Source organism: Pipistrellus kuhlii, unplaced genomic scaffold (assembly GCF_014108245.1).
Source record: "Pipistrellus kuhlii isolate mPipKuh1 unplaced genomic scaffold, mPipKuh1.p scaffold_m20_p_15, whole genome shotgun sequence".
Taxonomy (NCBI): Eukaryota; Metazoa; Chordata; class Mammalia; order Chiroptera; family Vespertilionidae; genus Pipistrellus; species Pipistrellus kuhlii.
The window spans coordinates 22,162,190-22,184,903 of NW_023425460.1; the positions used below are offsets into that span (position 1 = coordinate 22,162,190).

Genomic DNA, 22,714 nt, shown 5'->3' on the forward strand with positions numbered 1-22,714 from the left:
ACGATATGTAGAGTTTATAATGAAAAAACACACACATCTGCTTACTGGAGGTTCATTATACTCTTCTGTCTATGCCAATATATATTTAACACTTGCCATACTAAAAGTCAGCTTTTATTCACAAATAAACTTAAATGAGAATGAATAGTCAAAAAAGGTAATGTTAAAATACATATATAATAACCATCTCCCAGCTCATCTGTTTTTAAGCTTGGGTTTTAGATGTAATTATTTTAATGTGGTACTTCTGTTATCTTTCCAGTTTTATCTTTTGATCAGATGAAATAGTAATAGATTTTTTGATGACGGACAAATGCCTTCATGTGGACAAACTGGACACATGTTTGATGACTGACAAACACAAACAGGAAGGTCTACTTACACTTGGTATTATCGGAGGTGTCAAGGTGCCTTTTCTTAAGCCTTCCCAATTAAAGCCCTCAAACCATCTAGGACAGGAAAACAGTAAGAGTTAAATGCGTTTTACCTCAGTTCAAACCTTCTCAATGCAACATATATGATGCCCATGACTGACGGAAAGTGGTTAGGGAAACATCTTCAAGGTGACAACAATGTTTTCCATTTACCGTAATTATTTTGTGGAATGCATCTTTCAAGAAATTGAAATGTCAACTCTTTAAACACCAATTAGAAAGCAACTCCTTTTGATTCTAGTAAATTCTGCATGACCTTGTTTGTACACTATCATTATAACTTTAAAAACGTCATAACATGTTTGGCCCTGTGTCTTACTGAATATTTTATTTTAAGCAGGCAGAATCAGGCATGAAAAGTCCGGACAGAACATTATCTTTTTTGCTACTGATTCATTAGGGAGCCTTAGTTAATTAACCTTTCTCATCTCATTTTCCTTTTTTTTTTCTTTTTTCTTTTTTAATATAGTGAAGGTATTTTGTGGGCAGTTTTTCTGACAAAATGTGGTTTTTTGTTTGTTAGATTGGTTGTTGTTTTGTGTTTCTCTTTTTGAAAGAGTTCTCCATTAGCAAATGCTTACACCAAACTCTTAGCAGAACTTTTAGATACTCACAGATATTTCAGTATATACAGTAAGTTGCTCTGGTAGGGATATGAATTTCGTGTGTTACAGAAACAGGTGAATAGAGAAAATAGTTTTGTCTTAGGTTAGTTCTAGAACATCCATCAATATACATAAAGTCTGATATTTAAGATACTCTTTTTTTAAAGATTATATTTTGTACTTGCTTTTCTTTTTCTTATTATCTAATTAGTAACTGGTTGGAAAAACATTTTAATATTTTGGTTTTAATCTAGGACATATGGGAATATGGTGAAGGCCTTTTTTTTTTTTTTTTTTTTTTTTTTTTTTTTTTTTTTTTAGTATTTTGGTAGAAAACTGATTCCTTGAATTAAAATATACATTTCCTCTGGATAAGTTACACAACCACTAACTTAAAAAACAAAACAAACCAAACAAAACAAAACAAAAACCAGACTGGGGAAGTACTTGTCAGGTTTTCCAAACTCTGAAACTTATATTACAAGGAGAGAATACTTACTTGTGCTTTTGAATGTCTTTCACTCCATTTTTCAAATTCCCTAATCTTTCTGATGGATTGTCCCTAAAAATAAAAAATAAAATTGATAAAAAATCTTTCCCCCCCCCCCCACATTACCGGCTTTTCAAAAATAATGGGTTGAAATGCTTACCTGCATAGTTTTTTAATTAAATTAGCAGCATTTTTGGCAATCTTCTTTGGAAATTCTATCATGTCAATCCCTCTCAATATGATGTTATAGGTTTTCATAGGATCTGGGCCTGAGAAAGGTGGGCTGCAAGAATGGGAGACATAAAAAGAGATTTATTTTCTAAATAAGAAAACATAAATTGTTACAACTTCATAAAGGAAATCAATTTTTATTTTTATTTTGGGGCTTACATTGAGAAGATAATAGAAACCTTTCTCAGGAAGCCACTTAGCAAGACCACAAATGTGTCAAGTTTGCCTGTTGTTCCTCTCATTTCTGTGTGACTGGAATAGATGTCAACTGAATCTAAAGCTAAAACTGCAGATAAATTAATCTTTCCGGAGTCAGACTGTGAATACTTGAACAAAACCAGTAACTAAGAAAGGAATTGGTGTGAGTAGAAGAGGGTTCTGGTTGTGAGACAGGTAGAAAATGGGTCCTGTTGGGACCTTTCTGATTATTAATGTTAAGTGGGGCTGGCTACCCTGAAGAACAGAATAAGCAAGGTTAGAAGGAAGAGAGCAGGGGGGTTTGGGGGGATTTAGCCTCCTTAACTAGGATTTGTTGCCTTAGAAAACCTCTCACCAGATCATTTATTTTACTTGTTCTCAATTCTTGGTGTTTAGGAGGTTACATGGCTCATAGAAAGCTCTACTATGTTCTCTGAAATCGTGTCGTTATTGTCAATCTACCTTTATTTGCCCTGGTATACTTAATTGGCTTATCTGTGGGAGATGGCCTGCACCTTAGTTCCTCTACCACTCTGTAGTGGTTAACTGGTCTATATATTAGCATGCATTGCTTTTTTAAGATCTATTTCCAACTTTCAATCCAATCAGAAGTTATGAGATGTGACAGGCAGGACCATATCACTTTGGGGCCATCCTCTTAGTCCAAGGTAATACCTAGTAACCATTCACACCCAGATAGATACCCAGAAGTGTAATTGCTGTATCACAGGGTAGTTGTATTTTTTATCTTTATTGTTGAAAGTTATACAGATGTACCTTTTTTTTTTTTTTTTAACCATTGAACCCTTCTAGCCCACCCCTACCTTCACCACACTATTGTCTATGTCCACGGGTTATGTATATAACTTATTTGGTTAATCTCTTCCCACCCACCCCCGCCTTCCCTCTGAGATTCATCAGTCTGTTCCATGTTTCTATGTCTCTGAGTCTATTTTGTTCACCAGTTTATTTTGTTCTTTAGATTTCCCATATGAGTGAGATCATGTGATACTTATATATTTTTTAACTGGCTTATTTCACTCTCTACGTCCCTCCATGCTGTCTCAAAGGGTAAGAGATTCTTCTTTTTTACTGCTGCATAATATTCCATGGTATAAATGTACCATTTTTTTTATCCATTCATCTACTGATGGGCACTTGGGCAGTTTCCAGATCTTAGCTATTATAAATTGCACTGCTATGAATATAGGGGTAGATACATTCTTTCTGATTGACATGTCAGGTTTTTAGGATATATTCCTAGAAGTGGGATCATTAGGTCAAAAGGAAGTTCCATATTTAGTTTTTTTGAAGAAATTTCATACTGTTTTCCATAATGGCTGCACCAATCTGCATTCTCACCAGCAGTGTACGGAGGTTTCCTTTTCTCTATATACTCGCCAGCACCTGTCATTTCTTGATGGTAGACACTCTGACATATGTGAGGTGATTTCTCATCATTTTGATTTGTGTCTCTCATATGATTAGTGACTTTGAGCATTTTTTTTTTTCATATGTCTCTTGGCCTTCTGTATATCCACTTTAGAGAAGTGTCTATTTAGACTTTTTAACCATTTTTAAATTGGATTGTTTGTCTTCCTTTAGTTAAGTTGTATGAGTTCATTACATATTTTGGATAGTAACACCTTATTAGATATATCATTGCCAAATATCATATGTTCTTTCATTCAGTAGGTTCTTTTTTCATTTTGTTGATGGTTTCCTTTTTACTGTGCAGAAGCTTTTTATTTTAATGTAGTCCCATTTGTTTATTTTCTCCTTTGTTTCCCTTGCCCTAGGAGATTTATTTATCAGGAATCATATTGCTATGAGAGCTATCTGGGATTTTGCTGCCTGTTTTGTTCTAAGATTTTTATGGTTTCTTAACTTAGATTTAAGTACTTTAACCATTTTGATTTTATTTTTGTGTATGGTGTAAGTTAGTGGTCTAGTTTATTTTTTTGCATGTATCTGTCCAATTTTTCCAACACTATTTATTAGAGACTGTCTTGACTCCAATGTATGCTCTTGCCCCCATTGATAAATATTGAGTATAATGATTTGGGTTGATTTCTGGGTTGTTTGTTCCATTCCATTGGTTACGTGCCTGTTCTTGTGCCAGTACCAGGCTATTTTGTTTATAGTGGTTTTGTGTATAACTTGATATCTGGTATTATGATCCCTCTAACTTTGTTCTTCTAAAGATTGCTGTGACTTTCTGGGGTATTTTTTGGTTCCATATAAAATTTTGGAGTATTTGTTCTAGATCTTTGAAATATACTGATGGTTTTTTAATAGCAATTGCATTGGGTAGTATGGACATTTTTAATGATGTTGATTTTACCAATCCATGAACATTGTATATTCTTCAATTTGTTTATGTCTTCATCTATCTCTTTTTCAACATCCTGTAGTTTTTCAAGTTCAGGTGTTTATCACCTTGGTTAACTTTACTCCTAAGTATCTTAGTATTTTTTGTTGCAATGATAAATGGGATTTTTTTTTTAGTTTCTTTTTCTGAGAATTCACTTTTGGACTATAAAAATGCCACCATTTTGGGTGGGGGGTTAATTTTGTATCCTGCTACAGTGTTGAATTCACTTATTAAATTTAGTAGGTTATCGGTCAAGTCTTTAGTACAATATCATGTCATCTGTGAATAATCAGAGTTTTACTTCCTCCTTTCCAATTTGGATGCTTTTATTTCTTCTTTTCTAATTACTCTGGCTAAGACTTCTACCGTGTTTCCCTGAAAATAAGACATCCTCTGAAAATAAGACCTAGTGCATGGAAAGATAAGACATCCCCTGAAAATAAGACCTAGCACAACTTTGGGAGAAAAAATTAAGACACTATCTTATTTTTGGGGAAACAGGTTAGTACTATTTTAAATAAGAATGGTGAAAGCAAATATTCCTGTATTATTCCTGTTCTTAGAGGAATGGTTTTAGGTTTGGTCTATTGAGTATGATATTGGCTGTAGGTTTGTCATATATGGCCTTTGTTATGCTGAGATATGATCTCTCTGTTCCAGTTTGCTGAGAGTTTTTATCCAAAATGGGTTTTGAATTTTGTCGAATGCTTTTTCTGTGTCTATTGATCTGATCATGTGATTTTTGTCTTTTAATGTGTTTATCTGATGTATCATGTTTATTGATTTGTGAATACTATACTAGCCTTGAACTAGTATAAATAAATCCCACTTGATCATGGTGTATTATCAAGTCAGTTCTGGCAATATATTAAAAAGATAATATTTTATTGAGGATTTTAGTATCTATGTTCATCAGGGATATTGGCCTGTAATTCTCTTTCTTTGTAGTGTCTTTATCTGGTTTTGAAATTAGGATAATGCTGGCCTCATAATTTTTTTATGATAATAAGTATTTATGGTAATAAGTTCAGCTTTGGCCATACCACACAGATTGCTTTATTTTTATTACTGCTTTTCTCTCCCATAATTCCTATGACCCTATGGTTATTTAGAAAAGTGCTTTTTAATTCTTTAAGTGTATAGACTTTTTAATTTTACTAGATGATAGTAGAGTTTTCTTCTATTAATGATATAATTGATTTTAATAGCAATTCAAAGAACACCAGACATTTATCCACCCATATACATGTATATTAAATTCAACCTCTCTATTTTCAAATCTTATATGTATTTATGCATCTACTTAATTTGTCACATATTTAAAAATTTACCTGTCAATAGCAAAAATTAAATTATCTGTGATTTAACCTAATTTTTTTTAAGATCAACTTAGAAGTTTCAAGAGCAATAATTTAAAGTGCCTACAAATAAAATTGAAAGCACAGCATAACTATTCCTGGAAATGATAGGAAGCTCTCCACAAAATCCTAATGGCTACTATGTTCTAGACACCCTTCTAAGTGCTTCATACATTGACTGAATCCTAAGAGCAATGAGGCTCAAGGTCTTTAGTCTTTCTCTCATATGTACTGTAGTGACTGAATTATCTTAACTAATTCTTTCACATTCTACTTCATGCTCATCCATTTCTTTCCACTGACCCTATCTTATTCTGGGCTCTCTGCTTTCTACATCTAAATTATTGATATAGTATTCAAATTAGCCTCCCCATCCACATTCCAATTTGCCCTAAACATTTCTGCTAGTTATTTTCCCTTAAATATGACAATGTATGCCACTCCTTTGTCGGAAAATACTCAATGATTCCCTCTCTGGATGGAGTGCAAGTTTAGCAATTATGATCTTTGAAAGGTGACTAATTGATTTCCCATCATTTTTTAAAATATGAACCATCTTCCTGAATTCCACTACTGTTTCTGTATTTGTCATGTCTCACTTCCAAGAATGCCCATTTCCATTGCTTGCTCTCTGTATTTTTACTCTAAGGCTCAGCTGCAATCTTTTCTCCTTGAAAACCAGCTTCTGAACTCTATAATGATCCTATTACTCATTTTCCTGAGCGCATGGCTTGGTGGTACTTATCCTCATGAAGCTTTTAGTCTGTTTTATATCTGCTAGTATCCATAGTACCCTTTTTAGTTATTTATGACCGTAGCCGTATTACATAAAAAACCTGCAAAGCATTCAAATTTCATTTAGATATAACAACTGCTAACAGGTTCTTTTATTTATAAAAATAGTTGACCCTGGATAGTTTTTATATGACTACAACGTACCTTGCTGTATTGTTGGATAAATGACTAAGCTCAAAGATCTTACAGAAAGATACTAGGTCATTCCATATTCACGTACGTATAAAGAATTAGCAAAAATGAGACTAACAATTGATACTGAGTTTGTTGCCCTCATCAGACTCACTTGAAATTTTCCTCAATGAGCATAATGAATTGAAGTATAATAATACTGTAAACAATAAAGAAAGAAAATTATATTAAAAAAGATATGTTGAAAAGCATTTTAAGATGGTCTAATGAGAGTGACAAAGGCAGGCTTGTGTAGCTGTTTTCTGGTCTATTTTCACCAGCAGTTCTCTATCAATGTCCATACCTGCCAGTCAGAAGTTCATACATTAGAATTCCCAGTGACCAGTAGTCGGCTGAAATGTCGTGGCCTTTGTTCAGGATGATCTCTGGGGCTACGTACTCTGGAGTCCCACAAAAAGTCCATGTTTTCTTTCCAAATCCTATTTTCTTTGCAAAGCCAAAATCCACCTTACAGAGAGAAAAACATGGTATCTCAAGCCTTTTTTGTTTAACTTTAAAAGCAAGAAATCCCTCAGATGAAGGACGCTGCTAACAATGAAAAAATAAATAAAAACAGATGTGTGTTATAGACCTGTCTTCTAAAAAGTCATCTATATTTCAAATAAAGCCTGCCTGATCAAACTTGGTTTCAATAGGGTAAGTTGAAATTTGAGTAGAAGATAAAATTCACATAATTAAAATAAAGGAAATGTTTCTTTCTAGAAATACTTTCCATTTTTCTCTTATTTATGCCAATGGCTATTGGGGCATAAATAAATAATTTCTCATTTACTCAAAATTTTTAAAAAGACTAGTTGGACCTATTTGACATATTTTCCAGCGTATACATGATTTCTGCTGGATTTAATGAAATTGAGAATTCAATTAATATTAATTTAGAAGTCAATTTACTGTTGAAGAGGCTAATAACCAAGTTATGGGACAAATGACTGCTCTTGGTAAACACAAATATAAAAATTAAGCCGTTTCTTTTATTTTTTCTAGAAACCATTTGAAGGAAACTTAAATGCAAAAAAAAAAAAAAAACGTATATTTTTTTCTAAACAATTTGGTTGAGAATATAAATAATTGCCATTTATTTGATTTCTTTGGAAATCTTATGCGGAATTAAAAGTTTCAAAGTTAAAATATTGAAACGGGTACAGACAAGAATGAAAGCCTTCAAAAGTCATGCATTTAAAAACATAAATAAATCAGAACTTACCTTCTACAAAAGGTCTTGACAGTTCTTGACTATATTTTTAAAAATATTATTATTACTACTGCTCTTGTTATTAACATGGTAAGGAAATTGTCTGCAAAGCCCACTGTTTTTCCATTTGCATTATTCTCAAATCTAAAATATTAACATGATTAATAATTTTCCATGATATAAAACCTCATTTACTTTGGATGCAGAAAGCCAGCTAGAAAAAACTTCTAGCTCTTTTGGGTCTAGGAAAACATGCCACCAAGCATGAGTCCATGTGAGTATGTTTTGCCAAGATGTTATTAATTCAAACCTAGTCAATTTAATTTCTCATAACTCTAAGGAATCGTTACTTGAAAATAGTAACACTAAATCTGCTTCTTAAGAAAAGTTATGATACGTAAAGTGAATAGTGAGATTTTATGTTAGTAACTGAACACAGATTTATAAACCAGTATTTTAAAACTGCAGGGCAGAGAATGTGGAAAGTACACTGACCAGTTTGGCATAACCTCGGTGATCCAGGATGAGATTTTCTGGCTTGAGGTCCCTGTAGATGATTCCTTTGGAATGCAGATAGGCAAAAGCTTCCACCACACATGCTGTGTAAAATCTGGTTGTAGAGTCTTCAAATGAACCTCTGAGATACAGAATATGGGAAGAAAAGTATATGAGAAATCCATTTATTTCATGAGGTTTTATTTCTCATTTCACTATACTCCTGTACCAAAATTTGACCCCAGAGGCCAAATCCTCCTGGCCAAATGTCATATGACTGCCACTGCATTGGGTTGTCAAACACACCACATTTCATGTACTTTGTGACTTTCTCCCAGTGGCTCACTACCATCCAAAAAGCCTCAATTGCCAAAAAACGGTTTGGCTCAGTGGATAGAGCATCAGCCTGCGGACTGAAAGGTCCTGGGTTTGATTCTGGTTAAGGGAATGTACCTTGGTTGCGGGCACATCCCCAGTAGGGAGTGTGCAAGAGGCAACTGGTCGATAATTCTCTCTCATCGATGTTCCTAACTCTCTATCCCTTTCTCTTCCTCTCTGTAAAAAAAAAAAAAAATCAATAATATATATATATATATATATATATATATATATTTATATTTATATTTATATATATATATATATGGCGTAATAACAGTGGTGGGCAGAAGACAGACAAATCTTATTGTAGAGCTTGTCTACCAACAGGTGTTTTTCAAAGGACAGTTTTAGAGCTCAGTCATATTTATTCATACAGGGCCTCTGAATAGTATAGATATGATTCATGAGAATGTACATAGAAGTTAATATTTTCAAGGGCCACTTTGGAAATGAGTTGTGAGGCTTCTGATACAATCATATCACAAGCAAGTATTCTTCTGTGTTTGCAACTGATGTCAGCAAGACAAACAATACCTATTTCTACAACTGCTGCCTTCTTATGAGGAAGACAACATGGGGCTCGTGTCGAAGATAATTAGAAAGTAAAAGGTAATTGGGTGGGAAAGTTTATTAGTAAACCTGATTATGATGTTGAGCAGGAAAGCTCTCCTTGTTTCTGCCTCTCTCATGTACTTATTTAATGAAATAATAAAAGGAAAAGCTTTGGAATCTAAGGTTAACTCCTAGGTTCTAGGCCAGAACCTTAGACTTTAACTATTTTTAGTGGAATTGTTTACAAAGATCCACTATGATTTTTTCCTCTTTTCCCAGTGAATGCAATTTATTCATTTTATGATAATTCCAGAACATTAGTGTGAACATCAGCTCTTGAGGCTCAGATGTAGGCTGAGAGGCTAGACGCAGGCAGGGTTAGGGTGAGCAACAACAGGAGCCCCAAATTGTGCTTTCACAAGAGTCACTGAGGCCAGTTTGCATTTTGATGACATTTGCTTCGTTTTCAATACTGAGAAGTAATGTCTAGCACAATAAACCAGTGAATCCAAGGCTAACACAGACAGCATCAGGACATTTAAAAACAATAAACATAGTCTTTTAGGAAAGTATTCTTCACTTCAACCCCTAAGATCCCCTGAGTTGTCACTTAAATGATTAGCTCTTCCCCAAAGAAATCTTTCTTTCGAAATACAATTTGAGGCATGATGCTATCTTTTTTTAAGAACTAGAATCTTAACTGTGATTACTAAGATTTTAGTGTCTCTCTTCAACATTAACTAAACTGTGAATTATAAGGACAAGAAAAAGTTTAAAAAGAATTGCATCTGTATTAGGAAATAAGTAACAGACTTTATGCTGCGGCTGTCTTCTGAGGTGGAGCTATCTTTGCCAAGTTAACGTTATGTAATCCTGTGTATTGGGACAGGGGTTAAAGTAGTGCCTGTAAGGTCCTTTCTTCTCTGTGCTTAGTGATGTGGGTTTGTTTATCGAGCAGCATATTCCTTTCAACTGAAGAGATTACTTGCATTAAATAGTAAGCATCCATAATAGATCATTACTAATCTATATGTAATATATAATAGATCATTAGCACAGAGCTTTAACTACCATGTTTCCCCGAAAATAAGACATCCTCCAAAAATAAGACCTAGCGCATGGAAAGATAAGACATCCCCTGAAAATAAGACCTAGCGCAACTTTGGGAGAAAAAAATTAATATAAGACACTGTCTTATTTTCGGGGAAACAGGGTAGTTGAGTGCTGTATATGACTCCAAGTCTCCTCAATGGAGAGTATTACAAAGCAAAAGCAAAGCCCAAGCAAAACAAACATACATGAATTAGAATCTTGCCCTATTTTACATTAGTTTTAATAAGAAAATCAATTACTTCCTTGTATCGGGACTGTCTAAATATAGTTTGGGTGGGCCTTTTGAAAAGCTTACAAATTCTTGATTACTTTTAGGAGAGATGATTTCTGGAACTGTGACTTTGGGCAACATATCTGTTTTTCTTACTACTCAGTTGTTAATGGAACCAAATGGACAAATGCATTGTTAATGTTGCAAGCAGAGTATAAACCCTTATGTGAGGGACCAATTTCATATGAAAGTTCTACTGAAAGGTATTCATATTTATATTCTGAATAAGCTGATCGTTAGCAGGAAGATGAAAAAAAAAATCTTAATATAACTCAAAGTCATCAGAGAAGGCACCATGTTAGGAATATGGAATCTAAAGCAAGAATCCTGAGCTCAAATCTGGGTTTCACCTACTGTGCTACTAACTGTACCTTTCAGGATCTCAGTGTTTCCTCTGCAACATTAGGCTCATAAGACATTGCCTCATTTGGGTATCATGAGCATATAAGAATCGATGCATATATTTAAAATAAGTACTTAGCATCTTAGTAATACTCAATATATAATAGCCATTAAAATTGAGCACTAAAACATCTCTTCTTTAGCCACTGTCTTTAACATAGGAAAAAAGACTGATACACAACAGGTCTAAAGTCTTTGGGAGATGGGAATAGGTAGTTTACAACACCAATGATCACTGTTTTGAGTATTTGCTGCTTCTGGCTACAAGGGCTAACTAACTCCCACAAGTCATCTTTGAAGAGTCTAATGCTAACATCTATTCTTTTTTACTTTTTCTATGCTTCTCCCAAATGTATGGAGAAATTACCCTTCTATTGCCTGCCAATCAAAAAAACTCCCTATTTTTCATCAGGAAGTAAAATGACCACAAATCATTTGAGCCTTCAGTTCTTGGTGGCCCTATTTATTGTTGCATGACTTCTCTTCTACTGAGGCATTTGGCACTAGGAAAGTTTCTAAAAAGCTGGTTTCCATTCGTTGAACAGATCTATATTGATAATCTCTCACGTATAAATACATTTGTAACTAATTTTAAAAAATCAAATGAAAACCTTGCCTCAAATGTGTTTCCATGTTATATGACAAATCAACAATATATGGACACAAAATATTCATCAGAAACATGGCTTCATCACTAAATTTTAATGGAGGCAATTTGAGAATTTAAAAAATATTCCCTTAGTAAAGCAGTCACAGAGCATTATATTAGGGTGACTCAAAATGAAAAATTGCTATTGGAATTGGAAATGACAATATAAATTCAAGCTAAAACAGAAATGACAACTTGTTTTATCAACACTTAGAAAGTGGCTTAAAGAAATAAATCACTGCCTCATAGATTTTTGAAATGATAAATTAAGCATTGACTGTTATGTCATTTTAATTAAAACAAGTAAGGAGTAGGTTCTTATACCTTTTAGAGAATGAGCTGCTATCTTAGCTAGGTGGCAGTATATAACAAGGATTCTACTGAGAGAATTCGATGCTTATATATACATATTGATAGAGACATATTAAAATTTAATCATAATGTGCAATCTACCTGTCATAAACTGAGTCTAGAAATGGTTGAATATAACAGACAAAGCATCTCTCACCCAAAGATAAATTTCATCCTTTTCACTGACTGGTAACAACATCATTAATGAGTATATAAACATGAAGGGTCTCACAACCTGTGCAGGTTTCTTGCCACTTGTAGTTTTGTGGGTGGGGTGGGGGGGTAAATCCTTATAAAAATAGACTCATTTCCTTGAAGTACTTTCAATTGGTACCATCTATTATTAAATCATCTGAGAAGGAATATAAATAATCACCCTCCGTAGGGCTTCCAGTCAAGACAGGTAGTAGGGAAATGCTGTAAGATTAACCAACTATAAAGATTAAAATACAAAAGTAGGAAGATCTTGTGTAACTGCAACAATAAATTGAGGGATGCACACAAAAGCACCCACACACACAAAAAAAGACAAAAACATTAACATGGAGGCAATGAGTAAAAGTTGTAGTGATTTTAGAAAGTGTTTGAACTTGAGCCACCATCAACTTAAAATGGACAGAGATAAATGTAGGTTGGTATATATGAAACTCATGATATACACAACCCCAAGTCTATATAAGATATTTAGGAAAGAAAAAGAAAGGAATCCAACCATAACACTAGAAAGTTGTCAACATACAGGAGAAAAGAGCAAGAGAATAAAGAAGGAACAGAGATAACCACAAAAATAACTGTAAATGGACTAAATGCTTCAATTGAAAGACATAGGGTTTAAATGGTTGGATTTAAAAAATAAGACCCATATGTAGGCTGCCTGCATGAGATCCACTTCAGATTAAAAGATACACAGAGACTGAAAGTAAAGGGATAGAAAAACGTATTTCATACAAATGGGAAAAAAATTGCCAATTCCTTAAGCATTATGGAACAAAGGTGAATAAAATATAGTTTGTGCTGACCTATTCCATATAATAGAACAGAATTTGTGGAGAGCAATGTCACAAACTAGAAGATAAACAATGATAGCTAATACAAGAGTAAACAGGGAAATAATTGCAACAATTAATATTTTAGTGCTATAGTTTATATCTCAAATATAAGAAAAGTCTTCAAAATTTTATTTCTTGATAACAAATAAAAACTGCTCTATGTTCCTTTTCTATGCTGATGAGAAGAAAGAGTCAGAGGCAGTAAATGCTCATTTCAGTTACTAGGTGAGAGGAGGGTGTCTGTTGCTATTGGAGATTTCCTGAGTGAAATCCCCAAGCTTCAGAGGTACTACCATATCAGTAAAGAATAAGGTCACACAAGGCTCTTTTAAAATAAACCCAAATCATTTCTTTTATGCTTTCAGAATAGCATATCCCTTACTTCTTCTTTCCCAGGACACAATAAGAAAATTGAATGAATTGAACAATATGATTTGTTTATTCTAAGGGTATTTTCATATAAACTGTGATCATTTATGGATATTTTGCCTCAATGCATTTCTCCCAATATAAACTGCTTCTTTATAATAATCCCTTGCAGCCCTAACCAGTAAAAATACATCTCACTCACAAGCCTTGGCTGGCAATTATGAGCCAACAAAATGTAAACTCAAGTTAAACAGGGAGAAGTAGAAAATAATATTTTCTTTAAAAAAAATAAGCTGAAATTTGGATGCCTGTGCAAGATAGATGCCTCATGAGTGGACTTTAGATATTTTTATTGTTTTTGTTGTCTAGTTTTATAAAGTAATAGAAGTGTAAAATAGGTGTTCCTTTCTTTATGTGGCTTGTTATTGCTTTCATGTGTACTTGTACTTGTAAATCTCCTAATTAGAACAGAGTAGAGATTTCAAATAAATCAGTGGACTGAAAGGTTAAGTCAAAATAATATAGTAGAACCATATTCGGATAAACCAGTCATTAACTCACAAGTGAGAATATTAAGTTTGTGCAAGAGCCTGTAAGTTTCAAGAAGTGGGAACATATGTGTTTACCCTACCAAAATGCCTGGCACATAATCTGTACTCAAATATTAACTAACAATAATGTAATAATCCACTGTGATCTAATAACCCAGTACATATTCTACTATGATTTAATAACCCAGTACATGTTTACCCTGCCCCCTAATGCCAGCATGATATATTCTCTTATATGCTTATTTACTTTTTGTAAGATACCATAATACAATTAGGAATGAGACTTTAAATCAATATCTTGCAAAGAACTACTTGTTCTATTCTGGGATATCTACAAAGTAACAAGTTGTCAAAAAATAGCGTGGCATTCTGGGAACATCAAGGCTATGGTAGAGTTTCAGAAAGAGTGGGAGGAATGAGACTATAACAAAGAGAAAAAAATATGTCTAAAGCTGAATATTAAAAGGAACAAGGATGAGTTTTAAATATCATTGGATCATAAATAAAAAATGATCATTTATAGGAAAAAAATTGTTGTCTTCCTTTTATTTTTATTATTTTGTTGTTGTTGTTGTCTTCCTTTTAAATAAACATTTAGAATTGGTAATCTCCTGAGACATTTTATAGAATATATTTTTAAAGAAGATTGTGTGCTAACTTTGTAAATATAAGATGGAAAATTAATTTTGCATAATTAAAAGATACAAATAAGCACTAATTAGACTTACTTTACTTTTCCTGAAAGGACAAAAAGAAGTAACTCTAAATTAGATTGTGTACATGAAATACTGCTTATAAATGGATTGATTTTCCCCCCCCCCAAGACCAGCTAAAGGCCTGAAAGGAACAGCTGGAAATTTTTATTAATTTGGAAACCAAGGAATAATGTAAAGTTAAAGGAAAAAGTTACTTTGGCAAAAATCCCCAGTGTCAGGAGAGATAGACTGTCCATCTGGAGGAGGAATGGAACAATTAAACTGATAGTGAATCCAGATTGCAACTGTACAGTAGCTCTTAATTCTTCTCATGTTACAAGAAATTAGTTAAGTTAAATGAGTTAAATTCTAGGTATATAGTTATTTAATACATACAACTTTCTTTATACATACCTTAATAGGTGCCATTTTTAAAAAAAAATATTATTATTGATTTCAGAGAGGAAGGCAGAGAGAGAAACATCAATGATAAGAGAGAATCATTGATCGCTGCCTCCTGCAGGACCCCTATTGGGGATCAATTTGGCAACCCAGGCACGTTCCATTGACCAGAATCAAACCTGGGACCCTTCAGTCCACAGGCTGATACACTATCCACTGAGCCAAACCAACTAGGGTGAGTAGGTACCATTCTTATTGTGGACTAACCATATATTATTAGTTATAAATCTGAAGTAGAGAGTTTAGTATTAATATATAGTAAATTATATGTGCGTAGTGGATTGTGCTCCATATTTTCGTTACCTTTTGAAATATAAGCAACTCATTGTCAAAGACATGATAGAAATTTCTTAAAGCTCCTACCTATCCCTGAGAATGGTCCAGAGCTCTCCACCTAGGCAAGCTTCCATCAACATATACAAATATTTGCTGTCCTTAAATGTTCTGTATAGTCTGTGAATTGCAAACAAGAAAACAAAGGTTACAAACATCATTGCCTTTCAAAAGCATGTAAGTGTTTTGAGTGCCATGATTAGAGTCTTATTCTTGATTTGCCAAGCTTGAAATGTTATTAAAAAGATAAGAGATACCTCAATTTGCAAATAAGGAAAAGGAGGAAATGCCTCCTAAGACTCATACACTGTCAGGGGCTAGTCTCTCCTCTGAAATGTATTAATCCCGTCACTATGGACGAAGAGGGCTTCTTGGTATTTCTCCCATCCAAGTACTAACCAGGCCCAAACCTGCTTAGCTTCCGAGATCAGACGAGATCGGGCGCGTTCAGGGTGGTATGGCTGTAGACTTGGTATTTCTCTAATTACAATCTGCTTGGTGTTTCAAGCATGAACTCTTGAGCAATATTTAGTGGTTATAAACATGCAGTGTACATAGTTATAAAGTAGGTAATGTTTTACAAATATAAGATATGACATTTATGTGCTGTTCCTTAATATATTTGTTATATTCTGTTTTCAGCAAATGCCACAGGCAAATTAATTAGAAAAGCTTCTGCATTTAAAGAAACTCCCCACTATTCTCTTATTACTGCTTTGATTGAGTAGTCATTGCATTTTTAGAAAATTTTTAAAATACTCAAATACTGAAAGATAAAATAGTTTGATATTTTGTCTTTTGAGCACCAGAAATCTATGTAGAATTTTGGAGCAACAGAGAAGATAAAAAAGAAATATTAGACACTGATTTTCCCTTTGGGAAAAGCATGTTCTTTTCCCAGAATCTGAATCTCTTGGGGAAAAATAAAAGATAGTCAACTCTCTGCAAAATCTTTCTTAAAATCAGATTTAAAATGATTCTGTGTATGAATGAAATGTGTGGTGGTGCGTGTAGGTGGCAGGGGTTTTGTGGTTGGTTTGCACTTGGCATTGGGACTTCAGTCCCTGGGGCAGGATCCCTACCTCACTATGAAGTCTGAGTGAGCCCCCTGCATGATCTGCTTCTCAGAGCGGATGTGCTCCTGTTGTCTTGTATCCACAATGTGGCGTTTCTTGAGAATCTTCATTGCAAAGGTTTTGGATTCTTCACTTTTCAACTGGACCTTAAAGGGCAGGAGGAAGTCAGAAAATGACTAGAGTGTTAATACACAGAGTTCATTCTCAATCCCAAATTAACAGGTGCATGGAGCACCTAACTGACACCCCAACCACCATCTCAATCACACAATAAATCCTTGCTGGAGCTGGGTTTAACATCCAGGCTCACAACCTTTGTCCAATCTCATCGAGCTAGATCAGATGAATTTTAATTTAACTGGATTCCCAAATAATTTTGTGCCCACTTGAATTAGAAGGGAAACATATTTGATTCTCATTTCATTCAATATGTTTGAGTATACTTGATAGTTTTTCTCCTTCAATCAAAACAGTAGAAATCTACCTTCTCCAATTTTATTGCAAGTGAGTGTGGCAAAGGTAGGATCATATGGGCTTTATGTTCTGTCTCTTTAGCCCTGTCTGCAAACACTCAACAAGTTGTAAAAGTATCTACTTCTATTTCTTTTTTAACCTCCCACTTGGTCATTTCCTCCAGTTATAAGAAGAAGAAAAGTGTAGCAAGATGTTTTTTAAGAGATTAAAAAAAAATATATATTTAAAACATAAGCTTTATTTTCCCCCCAAGATGACCTTTTCTCAAGGTAGTAATAGAAAGGAAAGAAATTCTGGTAGCTAGAGATGTTAGACCTATTACATATTTTGGAGCAGAGGAAAGGAATGAATTAGAGCTATCATTTTAATAACAATAGAATACAGTTATTGATCTCAAAGCCTGTTGAGAATGTGTTCCACAACAGTATTCCTACCTTCCTAGCAGTGATGGGCTCCTGAAAAGAGGCTGTATTCTGAATGTTAATAATTCTAATCATATATTAAATATCCTGGCTCTAAAGGAATTCTTTCATAATCACATATCTGATTTCTGATGTGTTATGGAATTGGGCACCTGAGACCTAGATCATTTTGTTAACCAGAATCACCCCAATAAATTCAATAAAAGGTATTAAACATTTACAGCTAATTAGATGCTTTCCTATTGGGGCACATTTAGGGAAATTGATTAAAAAATATTTCTAGACATATTGAAAACTATTTTTCTTCTCAGATATGGCTGATAGCTTTAGTCCTCTTGGACCTCAATCTTTACTCCTTAGGTGTACTAATTGGGAGACCTAAGCTGTGCCTGGATGTCCCCAAGGCCTCCATGCCTCTGTTGCAGCTCCACATGACTCCCTGGGGCTTTGGAGTCCTCAGGCAGGCTGGTGATCTGTGTTTATTGTTTTACCTAAAAATTTAACAGGGTGGCTTATAATGAAAACTTGGGATAGTAGAACTAATCACTTAACAGCAATTTTAAAGTGTTATCATCTAGGACTCGCCCTCAACAGAATCCTCAAGATAATGGCCCACATTATTCGGAAATAACGGAAGGCTTGAGGAAATTACATGACAAGCTATATCTTATTTTCAGCTGAAATATCACAGTCCCCTCTTTAGTTGTGAATTGTTTATGCTTCATCTGCAGGGATAGCAAAGTTCCTAAGAGTCTTCTTCAAATACACATGTACAAATCAAATTAAGTTAGTGGCAAGTTCCTTAGAAGAGAGCATGAAGGCACTTTAAATAAAATGGACCTCAGTTTTCTGCCAGCATTACTGAATCTGTATGACAGGCTAGAGGGGGAGAATGGATAATTGAAAATGCCTTAAGCCAAAAATACTCTACTCCATCTGTGAAACCCTTGAAAAGGACCGATTAGTGTGAAACAAATGAATTCAGTTGTAGTTCATAGTAGAGGACAAAATGTGAAAACCTGCTTCTAAAAGAAATCTGGACAGATAAGAACAATGGCATGAAAAATGAGCTGTGTTACTCAAATTAGAGAACAAAATCATGTTCCTCTGTAGAGTCTAGTTAAATGACTGAATACTCTTGTGCACTTCACACATCTAGTGTAAAAATATTCTCTTTAGTTATAACACATTTTCACTGTGCACCGGGTGGGAGAAAAGAACTCAGCCTTTAAGGTCACAGGTCTGGACTTCAATCCTGACTTCAATTCAGGTCTTGCTGTCTCTTATGGAGTTATTGTGACTTTAAATTAGAAAGTGCCCCCGAATGGGCATTCATTGATGATCTCTCTTCTCTTTAAAACAAAGCCAGACCAAGTCACTACTCCTTTGCTCAAAACCTTCCAGTGGCTTCCCATGTCACTCATGGCAAAGACAAAACTATCACAAAGGCCTATAAGGTTGTATACCATCTGGGCCCCCGCTACTCATGAGCCTCGCTTCTTTGTCAATCACAGTGGCCACCTTGCTATTCCTTGAGTATAACAAGCAAGCTTTGGGGGAAGCTTTAGCCTCAGGCTATTTGCTTGTAATATTCTTCTGCGTGAATATTCTTCACAGATATACCCCAGAGTCAGCCTCTCAGTTCTGAGTTCTTTGCTCAAATGTTTCCTAATCAGAGAGTCCCTCTTTACACAAGTCTACATAAAAGAGGAACCGCCTACTTCTCCCTTTTTAAATGTTCTCTATAGCTCTTATCACAAGCTGATACACTCAATTATTTAGTTATTTACTTGTTGAGTATTTTTCTCCTCTCATAGTCTGAAAGCAACCTGAGATTGATGATTGTTTTTTTTAATTTACTGTGCCTGACAGAGAGTAAATGCTCATGAAATATGTGTTGACTAAGCGAATCAAAGAAAGCATGAAATAAACCAGGATTATTTATCACTGGCAAAGCCATAACAGCATCTAAGCTCCACACTTAACAGCAGAAAAATCAGGGAAGCTATGATGACAAGCATGTAGTATTTGGTATCTTTCTTTTTTCCAAAAATACCCTAAGTTATGCATAAAAGGGATGAAAAGATGTAATGCCCCACAGGAAATGTACATGACAAAAGATCTATATGATTAGCCCTGAATTTTCAATTTTTATAAGATGCTTTGTCTTCCTTGAATGATTAATATGCGACGTTCTTAATTATAAATACTACTGGATTTAATACAATCATATCTAGGATAAAGTCCACTTGACTGCCAACTAGCTCCTGGGTTAGTTCTTGGCTCTTTCTAGCCTTCACAATTCTTTAGTCCTCTGTAATTAATAAATTCTATAATTTCAAGAATATTTATCATTTTTTTTTGTAATAACCAGCATATTGCTATTTTAGCTACACCCATATGTTTATTTCACTCTAGCCAGGATATTAGGTTTAAAATTTTGCCCACTTTGCTATTTAGTTTCCTAAATAGTTTTGAACTTTATATTGGGAGGAGTTTAGGGAAATACGTGCCGTCATCAGGAGGAAGTCAGAAAGAGGGAAAACCTTCATTAACCATAACTCCTGGGCATGTCCATAAACATTATCTCATTTAGTCCTAATGTCAACTTTTAATGGCAGAAGGAAGGTTTTATTGTGTTTTTACAAATACTTCATAATCCATAACAAGGTGTCACGAGTAGTATAGTGAAAGTTTTTCTTACTTAGTCTTCCTGGCACCCCTTTGAAGATACAATTATCATCTCATTTTTCAGAGGAGCAAATTAAGGATTACCAGAAGGGATAATATATTGCCCCAGGCCACAAAGCGATCAAGGAGCAGAACTGGATCTTTGTGGCCCAAGCTATTTCCATTATGTGCGTGCCCATCAGCTGAATAAAACATAGTGATGGATGCTTTACAAATGAGTTTAATGGAACTGGCTAACTCATCAACTCGGTGAGAAAAGCTGAATCATGTACCATTACCTTTAAGCTTCACTCATGCTAAACATGCAGTTTGAGAAACCAGCCAAAACCTTGCTGGCATTTCCCTACACACTTACAGAGACCTCAATGTGCTATCGGAGACCTGGGCTATTTGGTGCTTAAATCCTGCAAGGAGAAGCCAAGGGTGGTGGGGGGAGGAGGAGAGGTAGAAGAGAGTGATAAAAGATGATCATTGGTGGCAGATGGCTGCTGCCAATGGTAAGTAGGTAGAAGCTACAGAGTTCTTTGGGAGTCAGTCTTACTGGTTGCCAATTTAGTAAATATGAATTATGGTTTACAGAAACCCACAGCCTACCTACTAAGGCTTTCTGTTTCATCTTTGCTTGAGCCTAGAGTCTAGAACCACTTTTTGCACTCGGCAAAACCCTCACTAGTTCCTTAGAGCACAGCACTTAGTCAGAATGTCTATTTCCATTTTAAACTAGAATGCCAAAGACTCACAGAATCCAGCACCTAACAGAGAAGTCAGGGCACCGAGGACCACTGGTGGGAGCTAACTCAACAAAGTTAGTCTGTTATGCGGAAGCTGATTCTCTGAATAAAGTCCAAGGAACATGTTCATATTCATGAAAAATCTTCCCCTGATAAACTGACAGCTGCCTCAAGATCACAGAAGAATGTTCAATTCTCAGATGAGCAATGGCAAATTACTGGAGTGTGCTTCTCTCCACTCTGGTTATAGTTCTTAACCAGATTCACCCAATTAGGCAAAGGGCTCATAATAAAACTTTCACAACCAAGTAAACCAGTAAACCAACTCTCAGATTTTCTACTCATGCATACGCCCTAGGCTGTTTTGTCTGCATCATTTCCCAATGTTTCTCTATTGCCAGACAACTCTGTACAGTCCTATTAGATACTGCCCTTTAACTCCTCGTTCAGGGACACTTCACTGGTTCAGTTCTATAGCAGTGGAGTACAGCAGCAATGCTGAAGCAAGGTATAAAGTAGCCATGAACTTCAAGAGGGAAAAAAGGCATGAAGCTGCTATACATTAAATCCATAGATCCTCATTGAACTAGATTTATAGCTATACATGTAGAAATTAAAAACATTTAGTGTTAAACAAAGTTTTAGCATAAGAAAATATGAACCAGAAAGGGCTAATCTTTAGAGACAGAAAAATAATAAGTTAGTATTTGCCTAAAGTGGGGTGGGAATGGAAAGTATTTGCAAATAGGCCCAAGGGTTATTATAGGAGAGAGAAATGTTCTAATACTGAATTGTTGTGATGGTTGAACAATTTTATGGTATGTAAATTATACCTCAACAAAGCTTTTAAAGAATTTTAAAAAGAGAATGCCAGAAAAAAATGCCAGAAAATATGTATACTGATACTTGTCTAGTTCTAGTTTTCATTTTTTAATTTACACTCTAAAGAATTAAATGTCCAAAAAGCATTTCCTTCTATGCTTATCATTACCCTTCAATAAAATTAATCAAGACTATATTTCATTTTTACACTAGTTTATATAAACTATTTTTATTAAAAATTATCTTTTCTTATTATTTACTTGCTATTAATTCAAATTTCTAAATAAAAAAAGCCCTCCTTTTCTAAAAAGAGTGGGATCATGGGTCGATTTAAGCAAAATGTACATAATTATCACAAAATTCTTTTAAATTATCTAGTCAAAATAATAGGTATTTATGAGCAATGCCTTATAATATTTTAATGATGTACATACTATAATCATATGCAATTTTATATAATTTTCTTGATCCTCATATTCCTCACTTATAAAATGAAAATAAAACCACCTTATGTTATATACACAAATAGTCTAAGATCAAATCAGATAGTGTATGTGAAAATAGTTTGAAAATTTTGAAGTGCTACAAAGCAGCTCTAGCCAGTTTGGCTCAGTGAATGGAACTTTGGCCATGGACTGAATGGTCCTGGGTTTGATTTCGGTCAAGGGCACATGCATGAGTTGCTGGCTCAATTCCCAGTAGGGGGCATGCAGGAGACATCTGATCAACGATTCTCTACCATCATTGATATTTCTCTCTCTTCCTCTCATTTCCTCTCTGAAATCAATGAAAAATATATATTTTTTAAAGTGCTTAAATTATCATTACCATGACATCTAAGATATGGGGGAATGCTAATTAAAAGGATACCTGTAAAACAATAATTATAATGTCTGAATGAAGAAGGTATAGGAAAAAAATCTGTCTGAATTTAAGGAAGTTATAATTTCACAGAGAAT

The 22,714-nt window shown here is 34.5% G+C and overlaps 1 protein-coding gene across 3 annotated transcripts in view; it reads right to left on the minus strand.

Moving 5' to 3' along the window:
- Positions 1-22,714, minus strand: part of PRKG1 (protein kinase cGMP-dependent 1) — a 1,018,841-nt gene that overhangs the window by 4,820 nt on the left and 991,307 nt on the right. For all 3 annotated transcript variants that reach the window (XM_036438437.2, XM_036438436.2, XM_036438438.2), the window contains 7 exons: positions 16,622-16,761; positions 15,570-15,659; positions 8,365-8,506; positions 6,961-7,124; positions 1,690-1,812; positions 1,539-1,601; positions 383-449 (listed from right to left, as the gene is read on the minus strand). In XM_036438437.2, coding sequence (XP_036294330.1) covers positions 383-449; positions 1,539-1,601; positions 1,690-1,812; positions 6,961-7,124; positions 8,365-8,506; positions 15,570-15,659; positions 16,622-16,761 — 789 coding nt within the window. The remainder of the gene's footprint in view (positions 1-382; positions 450-1,538; positions 1,602-1,689; positions 1,813-6,960; positions 7,125-8,364; positions 8,507-15,569; positions 15,660-16,621; positions 16,762-22,714) is intronic.